At 41.9% G+C, this 26,697-nt stretch overlaps 1 protein-coding gene across 5 annotated transcripts in view; it reads left to right on the forward strand.

Annotated features, from left to right (window-relative positions):
• Window positions 1–25,872, forward strand: part of smad2 (SMAD family member 2) — a 103,461-nt gene extending 77,589 nt beyond the window's left edge. For 4 of the 5 annotated variants that reach the window (XM_033033895.1, XM_033033865.1, XM_033033905.1 and 1 more), the window contains 4 exons: window positions 4,444–4,656; window positions 8,876–9,013; window positions 19,226–19,370; window positions 22,861–25,872. In XM_033033895.1, the coding sequence (XP_032889786.1) occupies window positions 4,444–4,656; window positions 8,876–9,013; window positions 19,226–19,370; window positions 22,861–22,984 (620 nt within the window). In that variant the 3' untranslated portion in view covers window positions 22,985–25,872. The remainder of the gene's footprint in view (window positions 1–4,443; window positions 4,657–8,875; window positions 9,014–19,225; window positions 19,371–22,860) is intronic. The other variant, XM_033033886.1, reaches the window with a different exon arrangement.
• Window positions 25,873–26,697: the final 825 nt, after the last annotated feature.

The raw sequence follows: 26,697 nt of genomic DNA on the forward strand, positions 1-26,697 counted from the left end.
TATTATACTTCTTTATAATTGCATCAGTGTGCCGGGACCAGGAAAGATCTTCGGAAATGTGCACGCCCAGGAATTTGAAGTTCTTGAACCTTTCCACCATTGGATTCCTTGGATTCCTATTAAATCTTTTCCCCTTCACCTTGAACCTATGTCATCTGCTCCTCGATTCCCCATCTCTAGTTATTAGTTTTTTTTAGTTTTAGAGATACAGCGCGGAAACAGGTCCTTTCGGCCCACTGGATCCACGCCGACCAGTGATCCCCGCACATTAACACTATCCTATACCCACTAGGGACAATTTTTACATTTACCAAGCCAATTAATCTATATACCTGTACCTCTTTGGAGTGTGGGAGGAAACCGAAGATATCGGAGAAAACCCACGCAGATCACGGGAAGAACGTACAAACTCCGTACAGACAGCACCCGTAGTCAGGATCGAACCCGGGTCTCCAGCTCTGCATTCGCTGTAAGGCAGCAACTCTACTGCTGTGCAACCGTGCTGCCACAAAAGGGCAAAAGTCTCTGTGCATCTGGGGAAAAGACTGTGCATCAACCCGATCTATTCCTCTCATGATCTTATATAAGATACCCCCTCATCCTCCTGCGCTCCATGGAATAGAGACCCAGCCTACTCAACCTCTCCCTATAGCTCACACCCTCTAGTCCTGGCAACGTCCTCATAAATCTTTTCTGAACCCTTTCAAGCTTGACAATATCTTTTCTATAACATGGTGCCCAGAACTGAACACAATTTTCTAACATGACCTCCCATCTTCTATACTCAATACTCTGACTGATGAAGGCCAGTGCCAAAAGCCTTTTTGAACACCTTTTTTTTCCACCTGCGACTCGACCTTCAAGGAACCATGCACCTGTACTCCTAGATCCCTCTGCTCCACAACACTACCCAGAGGCCTACCATTTACTGTAGGTCCTGCTCTTGTTCGATGTCCCAAAATGCAACACCTCGCACTTCTCTGTATCACATTCTATCAGCCATTCCTCTGCCCACCTGTCCCGATCCTGCTGCAATCGTTCAAAACCATTTTCACTATCTGCAAAACCACTAACTTTTGTATCATCAGCAAACTATATGTTCTCATCCAAATCTTGTAGATGACAAACAGTAACGGGGTCCAGCACCGAACCCTGAGGCACACCACTAGTCGCAGGCATCCAGTCTGAGAAGCAACCTTGCACCATTACCCTCTGCTTCCTTCCATGGAACCAATTTGCTATCCATTCAGCTATCTCTCCTTGGATCCCATGTGATCTAACCTTCCAGAGCAGCTTACCATGCGGAACCTTGTCGAACGCCTTACTGAAATCCATGCACACAACACCTTCAGCTCTGCCCCATCAACCTATTTGGTCACGTCTTCAAAAAAATCAATCTGATTTGTGAGACACGACTTCCCACGTACAAAACCATGTTGACTATTCCTAGGTACACAAAATTGCTGGGGAAACTCAGCGGGTGCAGCAGCATCTATGGAGCGAAGGAAATAGGCGACGTTTCGGGCCGAAACCCTTCTTCAGACTCTTCTTCAGACTTCAGACTTTGACTATTCCTAATCAGCCCTTGCCCATCCAAATGCCTGTATATCCAAACCCTTCAGAATACTCTCCAGTAACTTACCAACTACAGATGTTAAGCTCACCGGCCTCTAGTTCCCAGCATTTTCCCTGCAGCCCTTCTTGAAAAGTGGTACAACATTTGCCACCCTCCAGTCATCCGACACCTCTCCTGTATTTAAGGACAACTCAGTGGTCCATTACAAATTGAAGAAACCTTGCACATTCCAAATTGAAAAGGCCTTGCAAGGTGATAGGGCCTTGCACAATGAAATGCTATTGTGTAGGAATAGAGTAGAATTGCAAAGGCCCTGCTCTTAAAGCAGTTTGAAAGAACAGATATCTGTAAAAGCCAGCCCTTCCAGTATCTTCCAGTTACATGTACTGGCAAGGACTTTCAGACATGTTCATAAATCAATTGAAAACCACTATTTTCTACTTGGCAAATTTCAGGGATCAGGAATAAATTTTTCTTTCAAGCCACGATGGTCTAACTCGCTGGGAAATCTGTAGATGATCCCGTGTGCCTTCTGCCCTTCTTGTCTCTCACCAATGTACAACTGCAACATAACATCCTAACTTCTATACAATATCCTGACTGAAGGTCAATGTGCCGAAAGCCTTCTTGACCACCCTATCTACCCGTGATGCCACTTTCAAGGAACTATTTACCTGCACTCTTAGATTCCTTTGTTTTACAACAGTCCCCAGAGGCCTGCCATTCACTGTGAAGGTCCTACCCTGGTTTGACTTCCCAAATGCAACACCTTGCACTTATCTGCATTAACCGCCAGTAACCATCCCTCTGCCCACGTCCAACTGATCAAGATCCAGCTGTAATTTTTGATAACCATCTTCGCTATCAACAACACTTTTGTGTCATCTCCAAACGTAATCATCATGCCTTGCACATACATTACCCAAATTGCTGATTTTATGCTATGCATAACTGAGATGGTAGATATGATAATGTAATCTACCAGAATTCAATGGGTTTTTACAATGTCCTGGAGGATTGGAAAACTACAAATGTAACATTGCCTAAGATAAGACTGATGGAGTAAGCAGGAAAATAACCAGTTGGACATTGTCCTGGATGCTAGGCTGGTCCAGGTTAGTGTATATGGGAACTGGGGTGACGAGGAAAGTTTAATATAAAGTTGGCTCGGTGGTAGGAGAGAGAGTATGGTCGTGGAGGGTTGCTTTTCTGTTTGCAGGCCTGTGACCAGAGGTGTGCTGCAGGGTTCAGTGCTAGGTCCATTACTGTTGATCATGCATGAAAGATTTGGAAATGAATGTAGGTGGCATGATCAGCAGGTTTGCGGATTACATCAAAAGCCATGGTTTACTGGACGCTGAAGAAGGTGTCTACAGTTACAGCAGGGAAGGACATACATGGCAAGGCTCTGGGAACTGTCACTGAACAGTAAGACCTTGGACTACAAGTACAGAGTTGCCTGAAAGTGACGACACAGATATAAAAAGTGGTGAAGAAGGCATATGGAATGGTTGCCTTCATCGACCAAACTTTGAATGCGAAAGTTGATATGTCAGTTGTACAAATTGTTGGTTAGGTCACACTTTTTTGGAGGTGTTGCGTGCAATTCTGGTTGCCGTGCTATGAGAGATATGCGATTAACCCATAGCAGGTGCAGGAGATATTTACCTGTATGTTGCCTAGACTGGAGGGCTTGAATTTTAAGGTGAAATTGGCAAGGCTGAGACTATTATGGAGCGAATGAGGCTGAGAGGTAATCCTAGAGCTTTTTAAATTGTGGTACATCAACAGGGTGGATCGTCAATCGTTTTACCAACAGATCCGAGGGGCTGTTTTTCCACACAAGCATGGTAGGTAAATTCCACAAACTTTACGAGGACATTTTAGAAGTAGGTGCAAATTATGCAGACGAGGGCATTCGATCCAATTTGAGATTCCAGCTACTAAGACAGATGTGTACAGTAATTCGTTCTTCCCCCGCACAATTAAAGCATGGAATAATCTTCACCCTACCATAGTTACCTAACCAGATGCAACTAAATTCAAGGTAGCTCTTTCTTCCCCAAAACCCTTTCTGGACATGAAGTTAGCAGATGGAATATAATGTGGGGAAATGTGAGGTTTTATTCTTTGGAAGGAAGCATGAAAAAAACAAATTACAGGCAGTCCCAGGGTGACATAAGGGTTTCGTTCCTATGAACTGTCTGTAAGCCAACTTCTCTAAGTCAGAGACATCCGTTTTCTGTTGTAACGCATATCCTATTGCTCTGCATACATTTGCTATAATTTAATTATATAATCTCCTGTCAACCAAGAAATCTGGATTGCATTTACAAAAAATTGGTTAGTGTCACATTTGGTCTATTTATTTGTTTTCGAGGGATAAGTCATTCGGCATAGCTGACATCTCACTATACCATATGGTTCGAAAGGGCATTAAAATTTCAGGGTAGGATTTAAAGAGCTGAATTGTTTATGTGGTGGTCTGGGCAAAGCTATAACTTGGGCCAATGCAGCCACCAATAATTGGTATTCAACTCATTGCTGTTTGTAAGACATAACTGTATATCTATACACTTTAAGTAAAAGTTGCCCTTTTTGAGTTTTTTACAGCAAGTGCTTTAGTTCTTGAGAGACAAAGTTCACTATTAAAAGGTATTTGTCAGTGTTTGCTTGCTGTAATTGAATCTCTAATCATGTTTGTTTAATTTGTATCTGGTCAATGGCTGTTCGAGTTGTGACTTCTGTTTTGGCAAGGAAATAATTCAAAACATTTTCACAAACATTAAAAAGTCCAGGTATCATTAATATTCCTGAAAATGTCATATTACTTAATGTAACAATATCATACTCTTTTGCCATTGCAGATCTACAACCTGTAACCTATTCAGAGCCAGCATTTTGGTGTTCAATAGCATACTATGAGTTAAACCAGAGAGTTGGTGAAACCTTTCATGCATCTCAGCCTTCACTAACCGTGGATGGATTTACAGACCCATCAAACTCGGAAAGATTTTGTCTGGGTTTGCTATCCAATGTCAACAGAAATGCAACAGTTGAAATGACACGGCGACATATTGGTAAGTGAGTCTGTAAACATAAAATTTTATGGGATGAGAATGCTGTGTCCAAGAAAATTAAGATCATAAACACCGTTACCGAATGAAAGATGAACTAATTTGTAAGGTACAGATGACCAATAGCAACTTGCTAACAAGAAGTCCAGTAGATCTCTCTCTTTCGGAAAAAGAGAGAGATCTACAATAATTATAGGCAGCATGGAGTAAATGAGATGCTTGAGGAGTATAATGAATGTAAAAAGAATCTTAAGAAATAAATTAGAAAAGCTAAAAGAAGATATGAGGTTGCTTTGACAAGTAAAGTGAAAGTAAATCCAAAGGGTTTCTACAGCTATATTAATAGCAAAAGGATAACGAGGGTCCATTAGAGAGTCAGAGTGGACAGCTATCTGCAGAGCCAAAAGAGATGGGGAAGATATTGAACAATTTATTTTCTTCGGTATTCACCAAGGAGAAGGATATTGAATTATGTGAGGTAAGGGAAACAAGTAGAGTAGCTATGGAAACTATGAGATTCAAAGAAGAGGAAGTACTGACACTTTTGAGAAATATAAAAGTGGATAGGTCTCCAGGTCCGGACAGGATATTCCCTAGGACATTGAGGGAAGTTAGTGTAGAAATAGCAGGGGCTATGACAGAAATATTTCAAATGTCATTAGAAACGGGAATAGTGCCGGAGGATTGGCGTACTGCGCATGTTGTTCCATTGTTTAAAAAGGGGTCTAAGAGTAAACCTAGCAATTATAGACCTGTTAGTTTGACGTCAGTGGTGGGCAAATTAATGGAAAGGATACTTAGAGATAATATATATAAGCACCTGGATAAACAGGGTCTGATTAGGAAAAGTCAACATGGATTTGTGCCTGGAAGGTCATGTTTGACTAATCTTCTTGAATTATTTGAAGAGGTTACTCGGGAAATTGATGAAGGTAAAGCAGTGGATGTTGTATATATGGACTTCAGTAAGGCCTTTGACAAGGTTCCTCATGGAAGGTTGGTTAAGAAGGTTCAATTGTTGGGTATTAATGGTGGAGTAGCAAGATGGATTCAACAGTGGCTGAATGGGAGATGCCAGAGAGTAATGGTGGATGGCTGTTGTCAGGTTGGAGGCCAGTGACTAGTGGGGTGCCACAGGGATCTGTGTTGGGTCCACTGTTGTTTGTCATGTATATCAATGATCTGGATGATGGTGTGGTAAATTGGATTAGTAAGTATGCAGATGATACTAAGATAGGTGGTGTTGTGGATAATGAAGTAGATTTTCAAAGTCTACAGAGTCATTTATGCCAGTTGGAAGAGTGGGCTGAAAGATGGCAGATGGAGTTTAATGCTGATAAGTGTGAGGTGCTACATCTTGGCAGGACAAATCAAAATAGGATGTACATGGTAAATGGTAGGGAATTGAAGAATGCAGTTGAACAGAGGGATCTGGGAATAACTGTGCACAGTTCCCTGAAGGTGGAATCTCATGTAGATAGGGTGGTAAAGAAAGCTTTTGGTGTGCTGGCCTTTATAAACCAGAGCATTGAGTATAGAAGTTGGGATGTAATGTTAAAATTGTACAAGGCATTGGTGAGGCCAATTCTGGCGTATGGTGTACAATTTTGGTCGCCTAATTATAGGAAGGATGTCAACAAAATAGAGGGAGTACAGAGGAGATTTACTAGAATGTTGCCTGGGTTTCAGCAACTAAGTTACAGAGAAAGGTTGAACAAGTTAGGTCTTTATTCTTTGGAGCGCAGAAGGTTAAGAGGGGACTTGATAGAGGTCTTTAAAATGATAATAATAATAATATCTTTTATTGTCATTGCACGTCAGTGCAACAAGATTTAGTGTGCAGCTCCACTGATGTACAAGAAAGGTAAATAAATACAATACATAAATAAGCAAGCTGAATTGATTGACGTGACCATCTGAGGGAGACTGTCCTAAGGGGGTGGGTGGGGGGGCACTCATTAGGGCCGGTTCAGAGCCGCTATAGCTCTTGGGATAAAACTGTTCCTGAGTCTGGAGGTTCGGGCGTAGAAGGCCTTGTAACGTCTGCCGGAGGGAAGTAGTTGAAACAGACCGTGGCAGGGGTGTGATGAGTCCTTATGGATGCTGAGGGCCTTCCTGAGGCACCGCGTGTGGTAGATGCCCTCCAAGGCTGGTAGCTCTGTCCCGATGATCCGCTGCGCTCTGTTGACAACGCGCTGAAGAGCTCTCCTCTCAGCCTCCGTGCAGCTGAGATACCACACAGAGATGCCATACGTTAGTATGCTCTCTGTGGTGCAGCGGTAGAACGTTGTCAGCAGCTGTTGGGGCAGACCAGTCTTTTTTAATGTCCTCAGGAAGAACAGTCGTTGCTGTGCCTTCTTGACCAGCGCGGCGGTGTTCGTGGACCATGTGAGGTCTTCTGAAAAGTGAGTGCCCAGAAACTTAAAGCTGGACACTCTCTCCACACTTTCCCCGTAAATGGAGATTGGGGCGTATTCTCCAGAATGGGACCTCCTGAAGTCAATAATCAGCTCCTTGGTCTTGGAGGTGTTTAGTGCCAAGTTGTTATTGGCGCACCAGTCCGCCAGGTTCTGCACCTCCGCTCTGTAGTTTGTTTCATCACCGTTGGTGATCAGCCCAATCACTGTTGTGTCGTCTGCAAACTTCACGATGGTGTTGGTGTCGAATGCAGGGACACAGTCGTGAGTGAAGAGGGAGTAGAGCATGGGGCTTAGTACACAACCCTGTGGTGTGTCGGTGCTCAGGGTGATGGTGGAGGACAGGTGCGGGCCCAGTCTCACTGCCTGCGGTCGCTCCGTGAGAAAGTTCAGGATCCAAGCGCATATCGGTGAGCTGAGGCCTAGCTGGTGGAGTTTGGTGGTGAGCTTGGTGGGGATAGACAGAGTTGACGTGGATAAGCTTTTCCCACTGAGAGTAGGGAAGATTCAAACAAGAGGACATGACTTGAGAATTAAGGGACAGAAGTTTAGGGGTAACATGAGGGGGAACTTCTTTACTCAGAGAGTGGTAGCTGTGTGGAATGAGCTTCCAGTGAAGGTGGTGGAGGCAGGTTCGATTTTATCATTTAAAAATAAATTAGATAGTTATATGGACGGGAAAGGAATGGAGGGTTATGGTCTGAGTGCAGGTAGATGGGACTAGGGGAGAATACGTGTTCGGCACGGACTAGAAGGGCCGAGATGGCCTGTTTCCGAGCTGTAATTGTTATATGGTTAACTGGAGCATAACCTAGGTATAAGAGAAAACAGAAAAGCTGATGCTGTTAATCCATTGACAACATTGGGCAATTTCCACAAATCTTTAAAAAATCTCCACTGTCGTAAAACCTTCCATTTAGAATACGGGGGGGGGGGGGGGGGGGTACAGCTGCCACGTGCGGCGGCAGGCTGTAGATAGGACTTTTCGGTTCTTTTGTGGGTTCTTTTGTAACTTTGGCGGTGCCAACATACGCCGACACTTATGCACTGCCTAGGTTGTGTGCAAAACATTGAAATTGAATTGAGAATTAAATATTAAATTGTGCAGCAAAAACTTCCATGGACATATAAAAGGAAAGGGCAACTTACCTCTTGTGACTGAGAATGAAATTAATAAAAAGGAACAAGGAAATTACACACAATTAGTGGATTGACAATGTCTATGACGTGGGATTAATTTTAGGGAGCATTATCTGAACTAAAGGCAGACAATTCACCAGGACCTGATGGCCTGTAACCATGAATTTTAAGGGAAATGGCTGCAGAGATAATTAGACCCATCATTTAAAAATTTCCAATACAATTATGGAAGGAGACTGGCTTTAGCCATCTTAATTACAGCGCCACCTTCCTGTTCATCGCGGTGTGTGTCTGTGTCACCTTGGCTTTGCACCGTGTGAGTTTTACTCAGACAGCGCTCCCCCCGCTTGCCCTGTCCCTTGCCTGCATAACGGGCTGGTGAAGGAAGCGGTCTATGTGTGTGTGTGTGTTCGTGTGTGTGTGTGTTTGAGTTGCCGGTTTTTCAAGCGACTGCCGGCAACTGGACAGTCGTAGGCAGTCTCCTTAAAAATCGCCTAATTGTGATAGGCCCATAATATTTCCAAGTATTCTGTACTTTGCACTTTTCTTAATAAAAACAGCCGTTCGTGTTTATTCTTTTAACCTACTCATTTGGTAGTGACAAGGCATTCCTAATGGAATTTGGTGATGCATATGTATTCATAATATAACTTTTTTAATTTTAGGCAGAGGAGTGAGATTATATTACATCGGTGGGGAGGTTTTTGCTGAGTGCCTGAGTGATAGTGCCATCTTTGTTCAAAGTCCTAATTGTAATCAGAGATACGGCTGGCACCCTGCAACAGTGTGCAAAATTCCACCAGGTAAGAAAGGTGTTTCGATGTAAAACCTTTTTCGTTCCAGTTGAAGGAAGCAAATTGTTGTACTAATCTTGAATTTTAGTTTATAGAGTCATGGTCATACAGCATGGAAACTGACCCTTCGGCCCAGGATGCTCTGCCTCCAATAGCCTTGCCTACCTGCGTTTGACCCACACCCTTCTAAACCTTTCCTATACATGTACCTGTCCAAATGTATTCTTAAATGTTGTGATGGTACCTGCTTCAACTACCTCCTCTGGCAGCTTGTTCCAAATACCCAACGTCCCTCGTGTGGAAAAAATTGCCCCTGGGTTCCTATTTACTTTATTTGCCATGTGTACCGAGGTACAGTGAGTCATTTATGAATACAATTTAGTACAAGTATCACTATAATAAGCACTTTGATGCATATTAGATAAGCATTTCAGATTTCAGATACTGTACAAGTGCATAGCAGTAATACACTGACAGACCAGAATCGAGTGATTCTAGATAGATGTTAAGGTGGGCATTTTGAGCAAGGGAGTTGCAGTGCATTTGATTAGAAGCTAATTGACCCCAATGAAAGATAGGTGAGAGAATATGTAGAAACATTGCATCCAGGGGCTCTAATTTGTGTGTCTGCTGTTTGTACTGAAAAGAACTGAGATTTGCAAGAATTCAAATGATTTTTAGCGACTTTAGAATCCTAAAAGAAAGTTCTGCTCAGTTTAGTTTGTCACGTGAAAGGTTTTGTTGCATGCTCGCCAGTCAGCAGAAAGACAAAACATGATTACAATCGAGCCATTCATAGTGTATAGATACATGATAAGGGAATAATGTTTAGTGCAAGGTAAAGCCAGCAAAGTCTGATCAAAGATAGTCCGAGGTGTCATCAATGAGGTAGATAGTAATTTAGCACAGTTCTCTGGTTGTCGTGTATGATAATTGAACGCAAAATATTTAAACAAAGTTGCTGTTGATAAATGATGATGAGTGAGATATTATAACAATTCCAGATTGTAGAATTCCATTTTGTCAAGAACCATATTCTAAATTGTAACATAGATTGAAAATATTAAGTATTAAATAAACGTTACAGCCTTATTCTAAAATAGATTAAATTCATTTTTTATCATCAATCTACACCCAATGTCCCATAATAAAGAGGCGAAAACAGGTGTTTAGAAATTTTTGCAATAATTGAAAAGAAATAACTGAAATATCTTATTTACATAAGTATTCAGCCCCTTTACTCAGTACTTTGTTGAGGCACCTTTGGCAGCGATTACAGCCTCAAGTCTTCTTGGGTATGGAAACATAGAAATTAGGTGCAGGAGTAGGCCATTCGGCCCTTCGAGCCTGCACCGCCATTCAATTTGATCATGGCTAGATAGATAGATAGATCCTTTAATAATCCTTTACAGGAAATTACAGTGCCACAACAGCTTCAAGACAGACATAACACCACACATTTCCTCAAATAACTTCCATACTTAATAAGTTAAAATACAATGAATGAATACTAAAAAAGTGCAAAGTTATTTTTGTGCATTGTAAAACCTTATAGCAGCTGGTATACAAGACTTCCTATATCTCTCAGTTTTGCACATTGGTGCAATCAGTCTCTGACTGAAGGTGCTGCTCTTGATCACCTTCAGGGCGTGGAGTGGGTGAGTGGGGTTGGTCATTATTGAACCCAGTTTGTTCAGAGTTCTGGCCTCTGCCACCTGCTGGACCGTTAGTTGCTCAGCCCCGACCACTGAGCCGGCCTTCCTGATCAGCTTGTCCAGTCTGTTTTTGTCCGCTATGCGGGCGCCTTCTCCCCAACAGGCCACCACTGAATGGTAGACACTGCACAGCAGGGGTTGGCAGATGTTGAATGACCTTAGCCTCCTTAAGAAATACAGTCGACTTTGTCCCTTCCTGTACACCGCCTCCATATGACTCTTCCAGTCCAGCTCACTGTCAAGCTGCACACCAAGGTACCTGTGGTTGGCGACCACCTCCACCTCAGTGCCCCTGATGGTGATTGGTGTTGGTTGAGTCCTCCTCCTCCCCCTCCTGAAATCCACAACTATCTCCTTCGTTTTTGTGGTGTTGAGATGGAGGTTATTGTGTGCACTCCACTCCACAAAGTTGTTTATTGTATCTCTATACTCCTCCTCATTGCCCCCTTTGATGAGGCCGACAACAGCTGTGTCATCTGAAAATATCTGCAAAAAGCAGCTGTTGGTGTTGTATTGGAAATCCGCTGTGTAGATGGTGAACAGGAATGGAGCCAGCACAGTTCCTTGTGGAGCCCCTGTGCTGCTCAGGATGGTGCTTGAGACATTGTTCTGTAGGCGCATGTACTGTGGTCTGAGGAAAAGGTAATCCAAACACCACAGTACCAGTAATGGATCCACCTTCATCTTCTCCAACTTCTCCCCTAGCAGTCGGGGCTGAATTGTGTTAAAGGCGCTTGAGAAGTCAAATAATGTAATCCTTACAGATGCATCAGGGATGTCCAGATGTGTGTACGCCCTCTGCAGCATGTAAATGAGGGCATCATCGACACTGATGTTGGGCTGATATGCAAACTGTAAAGGATCCATTTGAGTTGACACACTAGTCCTGATGTAGAAGAGGACAAGTCTCTCAAATGTCTTCATAATATGTGAGGTGAGCGCTACTGGTCTGTAGTCATTGTGGAGAGTGGGATGGGTCTTCTTTGGGACAGGTACCAGGCAAGATGTTTTCCACAGCCTTGGGACCTTCTGTAGACGCAAGCTCAGGTTGAACAGGTGTGTTAGAATACCACACAGCTCTGAAGAGCAAGTCTTCAGTAGCCTTGGGCTGGTGTCATCGGGCCCCACTGCTTTCCCTGGCTTCAGTCTGTCCAGCATCATCTTGACCTGAGCAGTATGAAGAGTCATAGGTGGGGCTGCTGGTGGAGTAGGAGGTGGGAAGAGGGGACTCCGTGCAGGTGACATCTCAGGAGTGTTGGAGAGAGGGAGGGGAGGTGGAGAGGAAGCAGCAATGGTCAGCAGACCAGGTGGGGGAGGCTGGGGTGGTGTGGGACAGTCAAATCTGTTGAAAAATCTGTTCAGATCATCAGCCAGACTCTGTTCGCCATCAGGCAGTGTACCACCCTTCTGCTTCATGCCCGTGATCTTTCGCATTCCAGCCCATACCTGCTTCACTCCATCTTGCTGCAGCTGTCGTTCTAGTTTGAGCCTATATGCTTCTTTCACTCCTTAATCCTCACCTTCAGTTCCTTTTGAAGTTCTTTGATTTTATTTCTGTCGCCCTTCCTGAAAGCCTTTTTCTTCTCATTTAGTAAGGCCTTCAGGCTGCTGGTAATCCATGGTTTGTTATTAGGGTAGCAACGAATTACCCTGGATGGCATGATGTCATCATAACAGAAATTGATGTAATGGGTAATGCATTCTGTTAGGCCGTCAATGTCTTCCCCATACTCCTCACAGAACACATCCCAATCTGTTGTCTCAAAACAGCACCTCAGGGCTTCATCAGCCTCAGGATACCAGCCTCTTGATGTTCTGGTGGTGACAGGCAGCCTCTTGGCAGCTGGGGTGTAGGAGGGAGAGAGATGTAGCATGTCGTGGTCTGATCGACCAAGAGGGGGCAGTGTATGCATTTGTATGCATTTTTCACATTTGCATACAAGAGATCCAGCGTTTTATCACCTCTAGTTGTACAGTCAATAAACTGTTTATTGGCTGATCATCCAACTCAGTATCCTGTACCTGCCTTTTCTCCATACCCCCTGATCCCTTTAGCCACAAGGGCCACATCTAATTCCCTCTTAAATATAGCCAATTAACTGGCCTCAACTACCTTCTGTGGCAGAGAATTCCAGAGATTCACCACTCTCTGTGTGAAAAATGTTTTTCTCATCTCGGTCCTAAAAGATTTCCCCCTTATCCTTAAACTGTGACCCCTTGTTCTGGACTTCCCCAACATCGGGAACAATCTTCCTGCATCTAGCCTGTCCAACCCCGTAAGAATTTTGTACGTTTCTACAAGATCCCCCCTCAATCTTCTAAATTCTAGCGAGTACAAGCCGAGTCTATCCAGTCTTTCTTCATATGAAAGTCCTGACATGCTAGGAATCAGTCTGGTGAACCTTCTCTGTACTCCCTCTATGGCAAGAATGTATTTTCTCAGATTAGGAGACCAAAACTGTACGCAATACTCCAGGTGTGGTCTCACCAAGACCCTGTACAACTGCAGTAGAACCTCCCTGCTCCTATACTCAAATCCTTTTGCTATGAATGCTAACATACCATTCGCTTTCTTCACTGCCTGCTGCACCTGCATGCCTACTTTCAATGACTGGTGTACCATGACACCATGACGTTACAAGCTTGGCACACCTGTATTTGGGTAATTTCTCCCAGTCTTCTCTGCAGATCCTCTCAAGCTCTGTCAGGTTGGATGGGGAGCGTCGATGCACAGCTATTTTCAGGTCCCTCCAGGGATGTTCGATCGGGTTCAAGTCCGGGCTCTGACTGGGCCACTCGAGATTCACAGACTTGTCACACAGCCACTGCTGCTTGTCTTGGCTGTGTGCTTAGGGTCGTTATCCTGTGAGAAGGTGAACCTCCGCCCTAGTCTGAGGTCCTGAACGCTCTCGAGCAGGTTTTCATCAAGGATCTCTCTGTACTTTGCTCCGTACATCTTTCCCTCGATCCTGACTAGTCTCCCAGTTCCTGCCGCTGAAAAACATCCCCACAGCATGATGCTGCCACCAACATGCTTCACCGTAGGTATGGTATTGGCTCATCATATCAGGTTTCCACCAGACGTGACGCTTGGCATTCAGGCCAAAGAGTTCAATCTTGGTTTCATCAGACCAGAGAATCTTGTTTAGGTCCTTTGGCAAACTCCAAGCAGGCTGCCATGTGCCTTTTACTGAGGAGTGGCTTCTGTCTGGCCACTCTACCATAAAGGCCTGATTGGTGGAGTGCTGCAGATATAGTTGTCCTTCTGGAAGGTTCTGCCATCTCCACAGAACTCTGGAGCTCTGTCAGAGTGACCATTGGGTTCTTGATCACCTCCCTGACCAAGGCCCTTCTCCCCCGATTGCTCAGTTTCGCTGGCCGGCCAACTCTATGAAGAGTCCTGGTGGTTCCAAAGTTCTTCCATTTAAGAATGATGGAGGCCACTGTGCTCTTCGGGACCTGCAATGCTGCAGAAATTGTTTTATACCCTTCCCCGGATCTGTGTCTCGACGCAATCCTGTCTCGGAGGTCTATGGATAATTCCTTTGTCTTCCTGGCTTGGTTTTTGCTCTGACATGCACTGTCAACTGTGGGACCTTGTATAGACAGGTGTGTACCTTTCCAAATCATGTTCTATCAATTTAAATTACCAGTGGGCTCCAATCAAGAAGTAGAAACATCTCAAGGATAATCAATGGAAACAGGATGCACCTAAGCTCAGTCATAGCAAAGGATCTGAATACTTATGTAAATGTGATATTTCAGTTATTTCTTTTTAATTACTTTGCAAAAATTTCTAAACACCTGTTTTCACCTTTGCATTATGGGGTATTATAGATAATAGGTGCAGGAGTAGGCCATTCGGCCCTTCGAGCCAGCACCGCCATTCAATGTGATCATGGCTGATCATCCCCAATCAGTACCCCGTTCCTGCCTTCTCCTCGTATCCCCTGACTCCGCTATCTTTAAGAGCCCTATCTAGCTCTTTCTTGAAAGTATCCAGAGAACCGGCCTCCACCACAGGGATTTGTGTGTAGATTGATGATTAAAAAAATTGAATTTAATCCATTTTAGAATAAGGCTGTAACATAACAAAATGTGGAAAAGGTGAAGATGTCTGAATACTTTCTGAATGCACTAATGCATGTAATTTGCAATTGTCGGGGTGAGATGACTGGCCAGCATGTTTGTCTGCATACAAGGATGAAAAGTGAAGTGACTTGATTTGCATGAAAGATTTAACAATCTTAAACGTGTTATAATGCAGCATTTTTTTTCCTTCCAGAAGAAAACCCCTGGGAGAGTTTAAACTTGACAGGCAGGGGTGCGGATCCCAGAGCAGAGAGGAGTCAGTTGGGAGGAAGGAGGCAAATACTGTAGTCGGAGCAAAATTAACAGAAAGGATGGGCAGGTGCACAGTAAAGAGGGGAGACATTAAATGGTGTTTATTTTAATGCGGGGGGCTTGGGGGCTGGGATATTATAGCCATTACAGAAACATGGCTGATAGAAGGGCAGGACTGGCATCTCAATATTGAAAGGAATAGATGCCGCAGGCATGATATCGATGCAGGTAAGAGTGGAGGGGGTTGTCTTTTTGATCAGGGAGGACATAATTACAATGCTCAGAGGACATTCTTGATGAATTGTCAAGTGAGGCTACATCGGTAGAATTTAGGAATGGAATAAATAATTGGAAGGGAGTGTGTACTTTGAAAGGACTGTATTATAGGCATCCCAATAGCAGGATGAATGAGGGGATTATGCAGGAGATTGCAGACTGCTATAAAAACAATGGAGTGGTATTAGTGGGAGATTTCAACTTCCCTTGTACTGGCTGGCTGACCCATAGTATAAAAGACTTTGAAAGGTTGTAATTAGTTAAATGTGTCCAACATAGTTATGATTAAAGTTTAGATTGGGGCAAAGCCAATTTTGGAGGCATTAGGTGGGAACTTGCTGAGGTTGTTTGAGAGAGTCTGTGTGCAGATAATGGAACAGCTGGTAAGTGGGTGACTTTCAAAGTGAGATGGCAAGAGTAAAGTGGCAGTCCTGTTACGCTGAAGGGCAAAGCTGGCAAGTGTAGAGAAAAAGTTGACAAGAAATTTTGAGGCTCTGTTCGTGAAAAATGAGGCCCACGTCAGATACAGGATGTTTGGATCAAGTAAATCCCACTGAGTATAAGAGAAGAGTAAGCATAAGAGTATTATGAAAACAATTGGAAGGGTAAAGAAGAGGACATTTAATGAAGTTGTCAGGCAAGGCAAGGCAAGGTTAAAAAAAAAAAGCCCCAAGTGATTCTACCGGTATATTAAGAGTAAAAGGGTGGCTTGGGGAAGGTCATAAGTGATGGGAGCAGAATTAGGCCATTCGGCCCATCAACTCTACGCCATTCAATCAAGGCTGATCTATCTCTCCCTCCCAACCACATTCTCCTGCCTTCTCCCCATAACCGCTGACACCTGTACTATCTATCTCTGCCCTAAATATATTTATTGACTTGGCCTTCTGTGGCAAAGAATTCCACGGATTCACCACCAAGGAAATTCCTCCTCATCTCCTTTTTAAAGGAATGTCCTTTAATTCTGAGGTTATGACCTCTAGTCCCAGATATCTCCCACTAGTGGAAACATCCTCTCCACACCCACTCTATCCAAGCTTTTCACTATTCGATAAGTTTCAATGAGCTTCAATCCTTTAAACTCCAGCGAGTACAGGCCCAGTGCCATCAAATGCTCATCATATGTTAACCCACTCATTCCTGGGATCATTCCTGTAAACCTCCTCTGGACCCTCTCTAGAGCCAGCACATCCTTCCTCAGATATAGTGCCCACAATTGCACACAATACTCCAAATGCAAGCTGATCAGCACCTTATAAAGCCTCAGCATTACATCCATATTATTCTAGCCCTCTTAAAATAAATGCTAGCATTGCGGTTGCGTATGCCAGGAAGTATAGGTCCCCTTAAATATCAACATGGCTATCCTCATCCCGAGAAGAACATGGAAGCTCAGGAATTGAAGCATAGGACTTGTGATGTCTTGAATCACATATGTTGGTGCTTTTAAAGTGCATTAAGATGCATAAATCCAGGGCCTAACCAAGTACATCCTCAGACATTGTGGGGAAACTGATATTTGCACCATCTTTGGCCACAAGTGAAGTTCCAGAAGACTGGAGGGTGGCTAATGTTGCACCGTTATTAGGGAAGGCGGAAACGACAAACCAGGGAAATAGAGCATGATAACCATGACGCCAATAGTACATTTAAGAATAAGGGATAGGCCATTTAGATGAGAAAAAGCTTTTTAACCCAGAGAGTTGTGAATCTGTGGAATTCTCTGCCACAGAAGGCCAGTTCACTGGATGTTTTCAAGAGAGAGATAGATTTAGCTCTTGGGGCTAACAGAATCGAGGGATATGGGGAGAAAGCAAGAACGGGGTATTGATTTTGGATGATCAGCCATCAGTCAAAAAAACAGACCGTTTGGTCCTCAGTCAGTGCTTCCACACCTTCAATTGTTTTTTTCCTGAAATAGAATTCCAAATTACCTGGAATTTGATGGTATTTCCCGGCCCTGTAAGCCTTCCCCAACTGTGCACGCGCGGATACCGGGCCTACTGCGCATGCACAGGGAATCGGCGTCCCTATCGCATCACCGGCACCATTTTCAATTGTGACGCGGCAGAAGGGCCTCCCCCATCTGCACAGGCGCAACATACGGGTACATACTTTTTTTCCCGCAAATCATCCCGCGGGCCTGATTGGACCCCTTTGCGTATCCCCGCGCGTGCACAGTGGGCCCGGTATCCGCATATGCGCAGTTGGGAAATGCTTACCGGGCCGGAAAATTTCCCGAAATTATATCATTTCCATAAAATTATCCGAAGGCAACCAGAATTTCCCGAATTTTGGGTAATTTCCTTCAAAGTGGAAACACTCCTCAAATTCTGTGCTGAATATAACACCAATATAAACTAATCTCATCTGCCTGCATATAATGAAATCCCTCCTCCATTAGCAATGTTTCAAAATTTTGAGATTTTAAAAATCAAGTCTGCAATTTATCCCATCAGATAAAGCATAAAAAGAAGTTTAATTTGACACCTAATTCACTTTCATATCTTCAGTATTAAAAAAGTCATGGCCATTTTCATACTCGGAAATTAGCATCTTGTTCCCTATTGCTTTTCCATTGACTTAACACAAAAGCTGTGAACAAGGACAGTCAAATGGGCATAACTTTATTAAAAAATTAAGAGAACTGAAAGAAATTTTCAGTTATTATAGATTGAAGCATTCTGAAACAAATATTAAACAATCTTACTTAGATGACCTGAAATTAAAGCATATAATTAGTTAGTTACCCAATTGTAGCTAATTCCAAAATTCAATTACTAGATCTAAACATCTATCCATTTTTTAAGAAAAGATTTACATTTTTAAATAGCTTAAATGTCCAAATAACATTCACACAATAATTCACAATATAACATGATTTTAAAATCTCATTGTCATAAATTTATAGGCCAAATGGAAGGAATTTAGTGTTTAATTGCTGTATATTAATGGCCATTTAAATCATCTTGTGAGTGGGATTTTGTGGAATGCGCTGGTTTGGAACGTTGCGGTTGCAGTGAATTTGAACTCCATGTCGGCATGAAAAATACTGCCGGTTCGGATGGGCTCCAAGTCACCTTCTCGCAACTTAAAATTTTGATTAAAGGCATCTTAAGAAGTACTTTTTAATGTAAAAATAACCAGCCTACCTTGCCTTGTCCCCTACGTGAGATCCGTCCCGTTGTCGGCATTCACGGCTTTAGAAGATGATTTTTAATTTACTCTTAACAATTAAATAACAATTAAATTATCCAGTGCTAATTTTAATAAACTTTATAAAACGGCAGTCGAAGCGATTTTTCTTTAGCAACTAAACAGCCTAACCGAGATCGATTTGAATAGGTGCAGAAAAATTGCATTTTAAACCCGCCCCCGTCTCAAAGGTGCCAAAGTCGCGCACACGGGCAGCGGCAGAACTGCAGCGCCGCTGAAGGTAAGTTTTGTAACATACCTATCTCCATTCTTTACATATCCACATGCCTATCTAAAAGCCTCTTAAATGCCACTTTCATATCTGCCTCCACTACCCTCTGTTTTTTTTTTTAAAAACCTTCCCTCTCTCACTTTAAAGCTTTGCTCTCTTGTCTTTGGCATTTCTACACTGGGGGTAAATGTTCTGATATCTGCCCTGGGGAAACCGGAACTGCATGCAATACTAAATGCAGCCTAACCATTGTCTTACAGAGATGGGTAAGTTGATGGTGGGGATTCTCAGGAACAGGCGCTGCCAGCATTTGATAGGCACAGAGTGATTAGGGATAGTCAGTATACCTTTCTGCATGGAAAATCATCTCTTGCAAACCTGAGTTTGTTTTGAAAGAGGTCACTAAGAGTCTATGAATGTTAAATATCTAATTTGCTGTTTTCTAATTCTCTTTTATAGGTTGTAATCTGAAAATATTTAATAACCAAGAGTTTGCAGCGCTTCTGGCTCAGTCTGTAAACCAAGGCTTTGAAGCTGTTTACCAGTTAACCAGAATGTGCACAATTAGGATGAGTTTTGTGAAAGGCTGGGGTGCTGAATATAGGTAAGAAACGCAACAGTAACGTTTTAATTATTCTGTCATCCCTTCAAAGAAAACTAGTGAAGAATGCAAGCGGCAAAGGATTAAAAGTATATGTTATAGGGTTGGACAAAGTAAGATTGGGAGGAGGTTCATATGAAGCATTAACAAATATAACTCTCAATTTCAAGTTTGAGTGTTTAATTGTAAAATTCTTAAGGTGCAGCAAGTAAGAATTTAATTGTTCTGGTCCTGGTGCATATGACACACACTTAACTCTAGAAATGATGACTATCATTGTTAATGCACTTCCTCCATACCATACTTTGATCAACCCTAATTGCATATTCTTTGAATCATTTTACCCATGCATCTTTAATTGGCTTATTTTTAAAGAGAAGGCAAATTTTGACCTGTTGATCCTGTATTAACGTGCACTAGAAATTTCACTTAAATTTGGAAAGACTGATGTGATTTTAACGTTTCCCTATCTTCCTTGTCCTCATTCCACGGTTTCCTCTTATTTAAACATTGATAAGGACTGGGGTGCTTCTGATGTTTTCCTAAACTTTCGTAAGTCTTGCCTCCCTGCTCATCTTACTGTCATTGATCTATTCTGACACTTCCTCGTAAAAGTTACCCAATCTGCTTACAATTCATATACATAGAACATAGCACAGGCCCTTCGGCCCACAAGCTCTGTGCCGAGCATGATGACACAAACAAATTCTCATGTGCCTGCACATAATCCATGTTCCTTCATTCCCTGCATATCCATGTGCTTATCCAAAAGCATCTCATACAGCACAATCAAATCTGCCTCTGGCAGCATGTTCCACTCTGTATAACCAAAAAAATAAAATAAAAATTCCACCTCTCACCTTAAAGCTACACCTTCTAATCTTTGATATTTCCATAATGGGGGGAATAATGTTAAGGTTCTGACTGTCTGTCTATAGCTCTTTTAATTTTATTTAGTTTATCACGTCTCCCTCAACCTCTGGTGTTCCAGAGAAAATAATTCAATTCTGTCCTATCTATCCTTGTACCACGAGTTTATCCACGAGTAGTTGCTCTACTCAACAGCCAAAAATCTATAGCCTCCCTTTGATGTGGTATTTTGTTGGTTCACATGCTTGATCAATGGTGTTTTATCATTATTAAGTATTTTATTATTATTAATGTTTAGTGTTTACTGAGTCATTCGTAACTGTCACCGTATGTCATGTTGTTACTTGTGGGCGAAGCACCAAGGCAAATTGGTGAATACTTGGCCAATAAACTTACTTACTCCATATGCAGTGTAACCAAAGTCCTATAAAGCTGTATCATGACTTCCTGACTCTTGTTCTCAGTGCCCTGACCAATGAAGCCATTATTTGCCTTCTTTAGCACTCTATCTACTTATGTTTCCACTTTCAGCAAGTTATGGACTTGGATCTCAAGATCTCTCTGTACATCAGTGCTGTTAAGGGTATGCCATTAATTGTATATTTTCTGATCTGTATCTCACTGTCTCCTTGGACAGCCTTCCTTGCATACCCTGATTCCAGCAATCTCGGTGTCATTTGCAAACATAGTAATCAACCTATCTACATTTGGTCTACAAGACGTCCGGGACCTCACCTCTAGCTAGAGAAGATGGATAGATCCTCGTCAATACTCCTGCAATCTCCTCTCTTGCCTCTCTCAATAATGTGGAATAGGTCTTGTCAGGCCCTGGGGACTTATCTATCTTCATGCTCTTCAAGAGCCTCAATGCTATCTCCTTAATCTCAAACTGCCTTTGTGTATTAATATTCTCCATACTTATCCCACTGTCCTCTGTCCTTTACCTTGGTGAATACAAAGTACTCGTTTAATACCTTTCCTACATCCCCTGACTCCAAACACGCATGCCCTCCTTGTTATTTTAATAGTCACAGATACGTTTACTTAATTATTCAGGTCATCTGCATGCCTAATAAGAAGGAGCGGTCCTACTATCTCCCTGGTTACCCACATTAAAACAAAATCCTTGTAAAAAAATCCTTGGTTTTCTTTATCAAAGTTAGGGGACTATCCACTACTCCCAATTCCTCCGTCTACGCCGCATCTGCACCCAGAATGAGGTGTTCCAGACTAGGGCATCGTAGATGTCCTAATTCTTTAAGGAACGAGGGTTCCCCTCTTGTATTATAGATGAGGCTCTCACCAGGGTCTCCTCTATATCCTGCTGCTCCGCTCTCACTCCCCATCCCCCTACACGTAACAAGGACAGAGTCACCCTTGTCCTCACCTTCCACCCTACCAGCCGTCGCCTACAAGATATAATCCTCCGACATTTTCACCACCTCCAACGGGATCTCACTACTGGCCACATCTTCCCATCTCCTCCGCTTTCTGCAGAGACCGTTCCTTCCGTAACTCCCTGGTCAATTCATCCCTTCCCACCCAAACCACCCCCTCCCCTGGTACTTTCACTTGCAACCGCAGGAAATGCTATACTTGTCGCTTTACCTTCCCCGACGACTCCATCCAAAGACCCAAGCAGTCTTTCCAGGTGAGGCAGAGGTTCACCTGCACCTCTTCCAACCTCATCTACTGCATCTGTTCCAGGTGTCAACTTCTCTACATCGGTGAGACCAAGCGCAGGCTTGGCGATTGCTCCGCCCAGCACCTCCGCTTAGTTCGCAATAACCTCCCCTACCCAGCTCTCCCACAGCCTACTGTCTCCACCTCTTCCTTTCTTTATCCCGCCCCCCCGCCCCCACATCAGTCTGAAGAAGGGTCTCGACCCTGAAAAGTCGCCTGTTCGTTCTCTCCATAGATGCTGCCTCACCCGCTGAGTTTCTCCAGCATTTTTGTCTACCATCAAAGTTACTTCATGGTCTCTTTCAGTCCTTCTAATCGATCGTTTCCCCCTTGCTTCATATTCCTCAAAGACCCACAAGGCTTACTTAACCACAATTTTCCTCTTTCAAGATTTCAAGATTTCAAGATTCAAGATTTCAAATTTATTTTGTCACAGAGGGGACATGTCTCATTGTTGATATATTAATTTTGGCTTCCTTGATCTATTTTCTTTCCATGACTTGTCATACAAATAAACTGACTTAAATATTTGAGTGCCTTTAATGAGCTAAACTCTGGTTTTTGACCTTTTAGGCCATATTTGCTATGAGTGTTATACATATGAACATTCAAAAGTGCAGTTTTCAAACAAGGAAAAACATTTGTGTATAATAATGAAAAAGCAAACTTCTGGAAGGATGTCTCTTGCAGTCTGACATCTACAGTCACTTGTTTCTATTTACATTAAACTATACTGACAGAAGATTTTACAATCAATGGATTTCTTTTGATATATAGGCATCTAGGTGTGATTATTAAATCAACAATTTTAGAACTAATGTATCAAGAAAATGAAAATACTGCTTTTGGTTAACAAGAATATTGGCCACTGTATTTATATAATTGTGTTTCGCTCAAAACTGAAATTAGTCAATAATGTTAATTGATTTTGTTGTTCTAGGCGGCAGACTGTGACGAGCACTCCTTGTTGGATTGAACTCCATCTGAATGGTCCCTTGCAGTGGCTTGACAAAGTTTTAACCCAGATGGGATCTCCATCTGTCCGTTGCTCAAGCATGTCCTAAATATCCACACACCTATCTCAGTATCAAAACTGGACTAAATATGTCCAGTCAACAGACCTGAACAGCTTTTCTGTTGCCGTACTTGTGTGTTATCCCAGAGACTGTTCATGAACATAAAACAAAATCAAAAAGAATGGCACTTGATCTCATCAACTAAAGCACCTTGTTGAGTTTTATTATCCCTCACCCAGATTATGATATAAATGTATTAGTATTAGTGTATTAAACACATGAATATAGCCTATGACTGAGGGTTGAAGGAAATGTTGTGTATAAAGACAATTGTATTATATCGAAAGCACATCATGTATCAATAGTGCCTGAGGTTCATCAATAACATGTACAGTTGTTCAGCTGCATTGATCCACATCCACTCACAGTATATTTTAGAATAACATAATCATTGTCAAATTAATTTATCCTTGCCTCCTCTTACACTTATGTGAAGGATTAAAATATATCAGAGAATTTAATTAGCACAAATTGCAGATAATAAGCCAGAATAATCTTCTGGATAATGATAAATTAAAAAAAGAGCAGCTGGACATTTAGCTGCAAATAGGAAGCATGAATTTAATTTTCTTCATTATATTGAATCATATTTAATTTTGGGAGAATTATTAAGACAATTTGATTTTTTTTTTTTGCTTCTGCAAAAATCTACGAATGGCTGTGCTGACCTAAAAATGTGTTGTGAGTAAACGGGCATTTTTAGGGATGGAATTGCAATGAGAAATGAGTAGGGATGTAATCAGAAATGGCATGGTGTTTATTTTGCAACTGGTGGTACAGAAGTAGCACAGGTTGCCCTTTAATGTTAATCTACTCAAACTGAACTGTGGTGGATTGAAAATATGAATATCTTTTAGTACATTATCAAATAGTGGGATAATTATATTTTAGGTTGAACAAATTGGTGCATTTATATTTAACTTGCTGGTTAAATTTAATATGCAGTGACATGTTTCTTCAAAAAATTATGTATACACATAAATCAGGTTATTTCAGCTGTTTAAGAAAGAACTGCAGATGCTGGAAAAATCGAAGGTAGACAAAAAATGCTGGAGAAACTCAGCGGGTGAGGCAGCATCTCCGGAGAGAAGGAATAGGGGACATTTCGGGTCGAGACCCTTCTTCTGGTTGGGCTATTTCAGCTGCTTATTGTTGCCTTTTAATTTATCTGAGAATACATGTAGAACTGTTGCAGTATTGATATGTCCATTACTGAACAAAGGTTTAGCTGTTCTTGCGCATGTTGTCTGTTGCAGTATTTTAGCACTTACTGTAATTGAGAAACTCACTGAATCAGTCAGATTCTTTTTTTTTCATTTGTGGCTGTCACTTTGGCCAAATTGTAATTAGAACAAAGGGAGAATTTGTAAGGTTTACAAGAATGTTTAAATAGACAGTTGTTGTAATGATTTAATTGGTGAACTGTTTGTATGCAGCTGAGATCCTTTGCATCAGTGTTGCCTGTGGTTACCAATTATGAATTTTGATGTTGCCCTGCAGTTAATTTCTTTGCCCAGCATTGAAAGTGTTTGAAATTGGATAGTTACTGATCCAGCAACAGAATTTCAACTGAATGGTTTGTTTCTTGAATTGCCAGGTTTGATGTTTCAGGAAATAGCATTATATCTAAATATAATTATAACTGAAAGGAGCAGTGTCCCTGGTGTTCTGAAACATTTAGAAAATGTTATGTTACTATTTTGGTGATCTGGAGTCTTTTCTTATTCATAGATAATGCCAATCACTGCTCTTTAATTTTCAATGTTACCTCTTGTTCAGACTAATCAGTGCATACACGGAGGCTGTGCCATTTGTTGATTTAACAGTGACATAACAGTTAGGGAGGACAAGGCTATCAATCCATTTTAGTTCAATATTAAACTGCAAGAGTAAAATTATCTTTTGCCATTGGTGTATCATATTAAATGTAATGAATGTTGGCTGTGAAGTGCAAAATGCCCTTCATTACTCCAGATATTATGTTGGATTTTTCGAACTTTCAGAACATTGGATTAGGTAAAATATTACACTTTTTATTTAATCTAATGAAAATGAAACAAATTGAGACCTGAAAAATGAAACATTGAGTTTCCTTTCCTTCTCCACAGTTAGATATTCTGAATGTGGTATAATTTTACATATGAATCAAACGTCATTCATAAATTAAAAAAAGGCTCCGCATGTAAAGATGACTTTGAAGCAGTGCTTCAGGTTCAAATTTTGATTTGCATTTGAGATTGAGCCACAAAAGTACACAACTTGCATTTGCTGTTTGAAAATCTGGCTTGCAGTTTCAGAACAATTTCAGGATAATTACTGTACATGTTGTTCATATTCCTCAACACTACAAACTTGTGCACCCAAACTGGTTAGAGAATACACATTTTAATGTGTTCTAATTGGAGGATTTTTTTTTGAGGGGCTATGTAACTTGTAATATAGACACCAAATGTACAACTTACTAATGATTCTGTGACCTAACTCTGTCATAATTTCCCTTTTTCTGTGGCAGTAGCAGGATTTAAAATTTATTTTACATTTTTATTTCTCTATATTACACTAGTGCTGTACTTTGTAAGTGCAGCCAGTGGTAGCTTTTTTGAGAACAAAGATGGCCAATGTTAATGCTTCAAATTGGTGGAGGTTGAAGGTTAATTTTGCCATAGAGAATTGGAAATGGAAGAAAGTAGCACCAAATAGAAAATGGGCCAACTTTTTAAAGAAAAAAAATAGAGCATTCTATTTGCGAGCTGGTTTTACCTGTAGAATTCTGTATTGGTAGAACCCAGGAATTTGGGAAGAACAGGAGCTTCTGGCTTGTTACATGTGCGGATTAAGTGAGTACACTAATAAACATTTAATTCTGATGCTCTTAATATGTTTTTTCTTGTATTCATTTCAATGATAACTGAAGAGGGTGTTCAGCCCCATGCCATCTCCTTGTTGGAGCACAACTCAAGAGTTGCAGAGATACAAAATGTACTCTGAGTGATGAACCCAATGTCTTTTACCAGGAGTGGCTTGATAATATGTCCACTAACTTGCTGGTTGAGACCTGAAGGACACAGTTTCCACATTGTTGATGGCAAGTGGTAAGTAAATGTACTAGGTGTTGACTTCACCAGGCTAGCATTTCTAGACACACCAGTCCATCATGGTCCCCTGATGGAGAGACCACTATACAATTTTTGTAGTTTCAACATCCTGTATTTGCATAAAGGAACCCTTGTATTGTGTGACACGGCCCTTGTGCTAAAAATGATTTTGTTCAGATTAAGAACATTTGTATGCTCGTTAACATAGTCATACAGTAGGGAAATGAGCGTTATAGCACAGGTTCTCCAGGATGACCACGATGCCCCATCCAAACTAGTCCCATTTGCCCGTGCTTGGCCTATATTTAAACGTTTCCTATCCATATACCTTTCCAAATGTAAATACAAGGAACTACATATATTGGTTTGCAAAAAAGACAGTGCTGGAATAGCTCAATGGGTCAGGCAGCATTTCTGGAGAACATGGATGGGCAACGATTTAGGTCTGGACTTTTCTTCAAACTGTAGTAGGGGGAGAAAGTTGGAAAACTGGGAGGGCGTGACTAAGCCTGGCAAGTGATAAATGGATACAGGTGAGGGTAGTTTTGATTTTCAGTTGGTTGGACAAAGGTTAGAGATGAAAGGACAAATGCTAGTGAGATGAGG

This window comes from Amblyraja radiata, chromosome 1 (genome assembly GCF_010909765.2).
Source record: "Amblyraja radiata isolate CabotCenter1 chromosome 1, sAmbRad1.1.pri, whole genome shotgun sequence".
Taxonomy (NCBI): domain Eukaryota; kingdom Metazoa; phylum Chordata; class Chondrichthyes; order Rajiformes; family Rajidae; genus Amblyraja; species Amblyraja radiata.